General features: G+C 41.0%; 1 protein-coding gene across 1 annotated transcript in view; it reads left to right on the top strand.

The window, feature by feature from the left end:
* CENPF (centromere protein F, 350/400kDa) overlaps nt 1-7,989 on the top strand; it is a 62,546-nt gene that overhangs the window by 51,536 nt on the left and 3,021 nt on the right. Inside the window, exons 15-17 of the mRNA XM_012638319.1 lie at nt 1,105-1,267; nt 2,346-2,822; nt 4,555-4,733. Of these exons, the coding sequence (XP_012493773.1) occupies nt 1,105-1,267; nt 2,346-2,822; nt 4,555-4,733 (819 nt within the window). The remainder of the gene's footprint in view (nt 1-1,104; nt 1,268-2,345; nt 2,823-4,554; nt 4,734-7,989) is intronic.

The raw sequence follows: 7,989 nt of genomic DNA, 5'->3' as shown, positions 1-7,989 counted from the left end.
GTTAAAAGATTAATAACGTTCTGCTGCTATAAAACGACAGATACTGGGTTTAATAATAGAAAGAAGTAGCTATTGAAATTGAATTAAATGGGTCTTTAATCCATTTGTGATTGGATCAGAAATAGCAAGTTCTGAAAGGGCAGATTTACTACAATATTGCTAATAAATTACTTCAAGATGAAATATACAGAGAATGAGATCCAAGCTGTAACATCTACTTGCAACATGAATATAGTGCTCAAGTTCTTTTCACCCCTCCTCCTCCTGCTGGTGTTTGGTCTTCCTTTTTGTGTTTGTGATTCCTTATCAGATTGTTTTAGAATTCTGCATTTTTAAAAGATATTGCATAATACAATGCATATGCCATATACTACATAATGCCCAGTGGGGTCTGGGATAATCTCTCATAGACAAATTCATATTTCTGCAGCAAAATGTATGGATAGTCTCACAAGGCAGGATAAATAAAGACTATAAATGCATTCATATCTGTCAGATTTTGCCTCTAAATCATTTTCACATCTGTTTTTGGAATTGTGGATAAGGAACTGTGAACTTGTACCACTGAGAGAGAAGTGTATAATGACACGATTCGTCCACTTTTCTATTCATTTTCTACTTGAGCCACTATAAAATTTAAATTGGTATAGTGAGCTATAATATCATTAGGTCTTCACTTGATACGACTAAAACAAATGCCATGCTAGGTACTGAAATCGTGTTTACAAGTGAAAACACGATTCTCTCATTAAGAATTTTGGACCCACCAAGAATATGTCTATGGACACTCTGCTCAGTAGTCCAGTGTAATTCCCATTGGATAGATACAGACATAGTGGGCACTTAACAGGACATTATCTTAGGAACCATGACTTATGCTTGTGAAACTAAGAAAGAGAATGACAAAGCCACATTGTCAACGGGGCACACTTAGGAAACGGAGTAGAGAAGGTGAATTGTTGTGTGCATCTTTAGATTTTTTTTTTAAACCTAATAATTCTCAAATTTACAATACGTGATTCTTAGTTATATCTCATAATTGTTTCCCCATATGCTTATAAAAGGAAAGGCAAGGCTTTAAATAGAGTTGCTTTTGTGCTATAGATGGACAATCTAAAATGTGTAAGTCAGCTAAAGAAGGAAAATGAACGTGCCCAGGGGAAAATAAAGCTGTTGATGAAATCCTGTAAACAGCTGGAAGAGGAAAAGGAAATGTTACAGAAAGAACTATCTCAACGTGAAGCTGCACAGGAGAAGCAGAAAACAGGTGGGTATTAACTGGGGCACATCAATTAGCCAAAATTATCTTCTAATGGCGAAATAACACACTTATGGTGTGTGTGCTTTACTCTATTACTGAGTGCTGATTTTTCAGCAGTTATCCATTTTCCAATTTCTGGGACCATTTTAGGATTTAAAACGAAGCCTGTATTTTGAAATTGAATCATTACATCTTATGTTCTATAAAACATGCGAAAAACTGGTGGTACATTTTGCTAATGAGCCATTCTAAGAAGAGTTTTTCATGCTGGTGTCAAGAAGTTTCTTTGTCAAAAGCAGACAGGCATCTCAGCTGGCGTTGGTCATTTGTAAATAGCTGGTTCTAGTTGTCCTGGGTCCATCCTCATGAGTTCACTAAAGGGGGAAGTGACGGGGGTGCTGTATTTTTAGGTATGCAGGCAAAATAGAAGAGAAATGATAACTCTCTTTGTCTCTTTCTCCACTTTCACCCCCAGAGTGGCATGGGATTACTGTGTGGATAGAGGATGGCAAGTGTAGTATGAGTGGCTCCTCTCGACTGTCACTTGGCAGGGCAGGTCACCAGGCTTCCCCACTGGGAAGAGTGCTTGGAGTAGATTAGGGTTGCAGGGAGTTTTACTAATGGGTTCCATACCACCCATGGCAGCTACAAGTTGACCAAGACACCCATCTTTATAGTGTTCCCCAAACTCTCATCCATCAGACCCCCATTGCCTCCACATAGTTTCAGAGTTTTCTTTAGACTTGCCTTGTCATTGGCCCCCTCCTGTCCCCCAAAGCCATACAAAAAAGACTTCTTAATCTTTATTGACTTTTAGTATTCATTTACTTATGGTGGAAGGGAAGGGTTGGCTGAAAAAAGAGTCTGAGATTTTGGTGGATTTTATTTAAGCTATCCCAATAAAAGTCATGCATCTACGAGAATATATATTAATACCTTGATATATTTCCCAAACAAGAGTTTGAACTGTAAGAACATATACAGATATATCTTCCCCACTCCTCCCCAAAAAATCAAAGAACAGGTCTCAGGTGATCTGCATCACAATGCATATTACATATGATGTATCACTTTATTTTGGCAGATACTGTCGTGGATGGTAAGGTAGATGAATTAATGACTGAGATGAAAGAACTGAAAGAAACTCTTGAAGAAAAAACCAAGGAAGCAGACGAATACTTGGATAAGTACTGTTCCCTGCTTATAAGCCATGAAAAGTTAGAGAAAGCCAACGAGATGTTAGAAACACAAGTTGCCCGTCTCTGTTCGCAGCAATCTAAACACAGTCTCCGAAATTCTCCTTTGCTAAGTCCAGTTGTTCCAGAACCATCTCCAGTCCCTTCTGTTACTGAAAAGAAGTTATCATCTGGCCAAAATAAAGCTTCCGGCAAGAGGCAAAGGTCCAGTGGGATATGGGAGAATGGTGGAGGACCAACACCACCTACCCCAGAGACGTTTTCTAAAAAAACTAGGAAAGTGGTGAAAAGTGGTGTTCAGCCTGCAGAGGACACGGAAGATACCACGTTTGAGCCAGAGGGACTTCCAGAAGTTGTAAAGAAAGGTACACATAATTCAAAAACAAAATTATTTGTGTTCTTTTGAAATTTCATATAAAAATTCACCTATAAAAAGACAGAAGCGTTTACTTTTTATGTTATTGTGCAGCAATCCTAATTGCCCTTCACAGCAGTAAATAGTCTGCTTTTAAATTGGTGAGGTATACATTTTCCTTTCTGTCACGAGAGAATGTCTAGGGTCTAATTATTCATGTCATACTATGGAAAGAGCTGTTAGATTAGAAAAATGACTATCCAAAACCTATTTAGAATTTGATATTTCTATGCTGAAAAATCCCCAAATGCCCTTCAAGCCTTCCTACCTTTAGTCGTGTCTGACCCATTTAGCTGGAGGGTGGCCCTGTGATGCTGGCCAGCCCCCTGGCTGTGGCCACTGACCACACTTTCTTTGTCACTTTGTTTTTAAACTTAGTGGTTTAAAAAAAGCCACTCCTGGCCGGGCGTGGTGGCTCACGCCTGTAATCCTAGCTCTCTGGGAGGCTGAGGCAGGCAGATTGTTTGAGCTCAGGAGTTCGAGACCAGCCTGAGCAAGAGTGAGACCCTGTCTCTACTAAAAAATAGGAAGAAATTGGCTGAACAACTAAAAATATATAGAAAAAATTAGCTGGGCATGGTGGCGCATGCCTGTAGTCCCAGCTACTTGGGAGGCTGAGGCAGGAGGATCGCTTGAGCCCAGGAGTTTGAGGTTGCTGTGAGCTAGGCTGACACCACGGCACTCTAGCCCAGGCAACAGAGCGAGACTCTGTCTCAAAAAAAAAAAAAACCAACAACAACCCCTCCTAGTGGTCCCATTTGCCTAGGAACTGTTTGGTATTGGTCCACAATAAATGTATAGAAATTGAGAGTAAGAGTTTAGAAATTTTAATAGCAATTTGACATTGTTACAACATCCAAGCATCATTCCACAGAAGATTGGAAGTCCTTCCACCTACCCCCAACCCCCACCAAAATCAAAACAGATTCTTTGCCATAGATGGCTTGAGAGGCACTGTTCTGAGTAACTGGTCCAAAAATAGTTAGCTGTCTCTCATTGCTGATTTTTATTTGTAGTCAAAGGGTTAAAAACAAATGCAGCTTTAGTTAGCTCTGAATGCCATTCTGGAGTGCGTGTGATGAGTTAGTATCCTTGGGATTGACCTTTTCCTCTTGGTCACCGATAGTCACGTCCATTCCTCCTATGGCAGGATTCGGCGTGAGCGGGTGTGAACTTACCCATGGGAAGGTCAGTCTCTCCTCCCACCTGGTCTCTACTCGAGAGTGGTGGCCTGAAGTAGCTGTTGCCATTTTGCATTTTCCCCCTTGAAACAAGAGCTGCCCTTTCTTTTTGATTTTTATTTTCTACTTTACCCTCTTTTTTCCTCCAATCCAAATTTTACAATAAGACCTGCTGGTGTTCTTTGGATCTTAAAAAAATACAGAGTAAAACATCCACATAGAAGAAGAAAAAGCAGAAAAGAAATTTTTCTGTGTGGTGTTTATTTCCCCCTCTTCTCCCATTGTGGTTTTTTTTTTTTTATCTTTCTAATAAAAGAAAGCCTATTAGTTATTGATTCAATTTGGTGACTTCCAGGGCAACTGTGAAGTTTAATCCACTGTCCACTGTAGCTCGGAGAAAGTATTTTTTTATCTTTGTTAAAACTTTGCCTAATGAATATCATTTCCACTGTGGATAGAATCGGACCTAGCAGTGTTGACAGCCAGCATTTTTGCCCTCAGGGTTTGCGGACATCCCAACAGGAAAGACTAGCCCATATATACTACGGAGAACAACCATGGCAACTCGGACCAGCCCCCGCCTGGCTGCACAGAAGCTAGCACCATCCCTCCTAAGTCCCGGCAAAGAAAATCTTGCAGAGTCCTCCAAACCAACAGCTGGTGGCAGCAGATCACAAAAGGTAAACTACTGTCAACAGCTGTCTGCTGTTGAGATCCGGGAAATGGCAGTGTTGTCTGGGCAAAGGTTGGACACGGCACCCTCTGATTCAGGAGCCCTTTGAAGTCTGACCTTCTCTCCGTGGTACATATCAGTCGGGAGTGAGCGAGCCAGAGGATGGGCCTTACGGTGTCGGGCTGCACGATCTCATTCCTGACTCAACAGACCACTTGTACACAGCTCGGTGGGAAATGGCATTGTTGTGTCAAAACTCAGTGGATTTGTAAGTAAATTCCAAGCATTGCCGTCGAAGGATTTGAACAGGTAGTTTTCCTTTTGGCCACAGGTATTGGTCATTGTTTGTTTCAAACTTTTCACTCTCACCCATCTGCCCCCAGCTGCTAATTCTTTATGGTTTTAATTCTTTACTTTCTTAAAAAAAAAAAAGCACATATTTCAATAGATGTCTAAAGGAAGGAGCTTTGTTTATGGATTTCTCTATTTTGATTATCGAGGATAGGACCAGATCTTAGTGACCTCGATGTACCTTACAAACAGCCCAGAAAATACTTAAAGTGTAGAGAATATTTGCTTAACAGATTTTTATTCCTGTTGCTGTAATCCATACTAGCAACTACCATTTGTGTATACAAAGTATACACACTTCGTTTTACTCTCACAGTTTATTTTCTCATTTCAGCGAACTGTCACAGGAGGTGGTATTATGAAAGATTGAAGAATGTGAGACTCATAAGATTTAACCTCCCGCTGTTAACACCTTCCTCTCTCTCAGCTCCACAGTCTCGCTCTTTCCATGATACCAGTGTTTCTCAAACTAGGGACCATGAGAGTGTTGTTGGAGGTTGCTGGAACAGCTTCAAACGGTTTAAAAATTTTGTGATGTTACTTCGATTGCTCACTTGTCAGAGTTCGATTAAGTATGCAATCTGATAACCTTGAAGCAGCAAACAAAGCTTTGAAAGTATGGTAACCCCTATTGGTGTAATGCTGTAACTCTTAAGGGAGCAGGCACGCTCCTGGTTAGGATGTCGGATACCCAAATATGAAAACCTTGGTGATTAGTTACATCAAAACAACAACAGGATTGCAGATCTGTTTGTTTTTGTTGAAGTAGAAGAGCTGTAAATGTTAAAGAATTATACCTAGTAGTAAGTTTGCTCATAATTTACATTATAATAAAAATGTATTAATTCAGGGGTGCAGAAGAAGGGTCTGAGGTTTTCTTTTACTCATTAAAATGAACCCATCTGTTATTTAATACTTATGTTAGAAACAGTCTACCATTTTGTGCAAATTTTCTTTCCCCTCCCCCATCAAATTCTCTCTCTCTCTCTCTCTCTCTCACACACACACACACACACACACACACATACACACACAGATTTAACTTCTGGATGCTGCCAACAATGAAACACTGAAGAGTATACTAAAATAGGTCCTGACTTTCCAATGACCATAAGAATAGCTTCTCCTTAAAGCAACTAGGGCCCCTAAAGAGTGAAGCTACCAAACTTGACCAAAGCTATTAACCACAGGATACCTACTGAACAGGGAATACAGGCAGAGCCAGGTTTAAGGTCCTGGTAGAGGCCGTGCCATTTCCTTAGAAGGGTAACGGGGAGTCATCTCTTACCCCTTGGGACAAAGCAATATCCCTTCCTCTTTGCCTCACATTTGCAGAGAGCAAATGAAGTGTTTGTCCTGCTCCCTTAGAACAAAACCATGACACATAGCTGCTACTCTGTACCTCCACTGTCTTAAGGCAGCTCCCTTTATGTAATTACTTGCATGAGGATCTGTCTTCTCATTTGCAGTCTGAATTCTGTGAGGTTACGGATCATATCTCTGGTTTACCTGTGTCCTGTTCTCACGTCTAATGCAATGTCTGATGCTCAGCAAATGTTGAATGAATGGGACTGTGACCGTTGTGCTGAAGTCATTGCAATAAGAGGTGTTTATAAAGGTCTGCTAGGAAATCTTCTTATGAAATCACCACATGGGTCTTTTCTCCTTTTATGAGAAATTTATGGTAAAAGCAGTTTGCATGTGGCGTTCGGAATTATTACCTAGGAAAAGAGCTTTGCACGCTAGGGGGCCCGCTCTCCACACTGCTGCTGCGTCTGCTGAGTAGGGAGCAGTAACCATGGTTTCCTGCAGGTCTGTGTTGAGTGCATTAGCGACATGCAGAGCAGCAGGCACCGGTGGTATGAATTGCTAGGCAATTGGTGCACTTGGAAATGAATGGGGGAGTCTTTTAGAGGGGAGGCTATAGGAGACTTCATGATTAGGTTTGGACTCTTCAAAACCGAGCCTAGTAATTTTTAGTTTAATTCAGCATTTTCTGAGTTGCCCTATAAAATACTTGCCTCATCTGTTAAGCACATTTCATCAGTTTTAAAAATCTAGAACAAGGTATTATTTCCTAAAGCAGTTGCTTAGAAACTTAGGGTCATGAGCTGTCCCCTGAGAGATGACTGGCTGAGTTTTGAGAGAGGCAATTCCCTAGGTCATTTAATAGAAGACCTTTAGTGACATCTGACAAGTTCAAAGAGGGAACAAATGTGTAAAATGCATGTTGGATGAGGCTCATTCTTGGTTATGTCGCTGGGATGAATGAGCCCAAGAACTCCTAGTTTGCTGGGAATGAGGGAGTGAGTGATTGTAGACTTGACCTCCTGAACCTGGGCTGGGTGGTCAGTGCCAGAGGACCAGCCACTAAACCGTAAAGCCCATCATGGATGGTGGCAGTGCTGTCAGTTTTAGCCAGTTTAGTTGGGGGCTTGCATTTTTTTCTAGTGAGGTTCATTTCCACTGGGCTCTCTGCATGTTTGCCCTCTGCTCATTGTGGCTGTAGAACCATTTGTAAGACAACTAGGGTGTGGATGCGCTAGTTTAAGGGATTAAATACTTGGTGAATTTGACCTTGTCTGGTTGTGGGCCATTCTTAGGCTAACTAACCAAATGAAGGTCAAATCCACAGTTTAAATTGTGATCACAAACTACAGTTTCCTCATTTTAGTATCAGAGAAGAGTCTAGGGGGAGAAGCCTGGGAAAGTGGACTTTAGCCATTTAATTGGGATTAAGAAAGAGTCTTACGGGCTCAAATTTTCTATTCTCTCTGGGATCTCTCTCTCTCTCTCTCTCTCCAATGGTGAACCTAAAGGTTTGACTCTCTTGCATTTGACAGGTTCAAGGGAAACACTTGTCTTTGGTGTCACTGTTTCTCTTAGATAATAAAAAAAAAGAATAGTACCAG

Source organism: Propithecus coquereli, unplaced genomic scaffold (assembly GCF_000956105.1).
Source record: "Propithecus coquereli isolate 6110/MARCELLA unplaced genomic scaffold, Pcoq_1.0 Scaffold129, whole genome shotgun sequence".
In the NCBI taxonomy this organism is placed as follows: Eukaryota; Metazoa; Chordata; class Mammalia; order Primates; family Indriidae; genus Propithecus; species Propithecus coquereli.
This window is presented reverse-complemented; position numbering and strand designations above follow the sequence as displayed.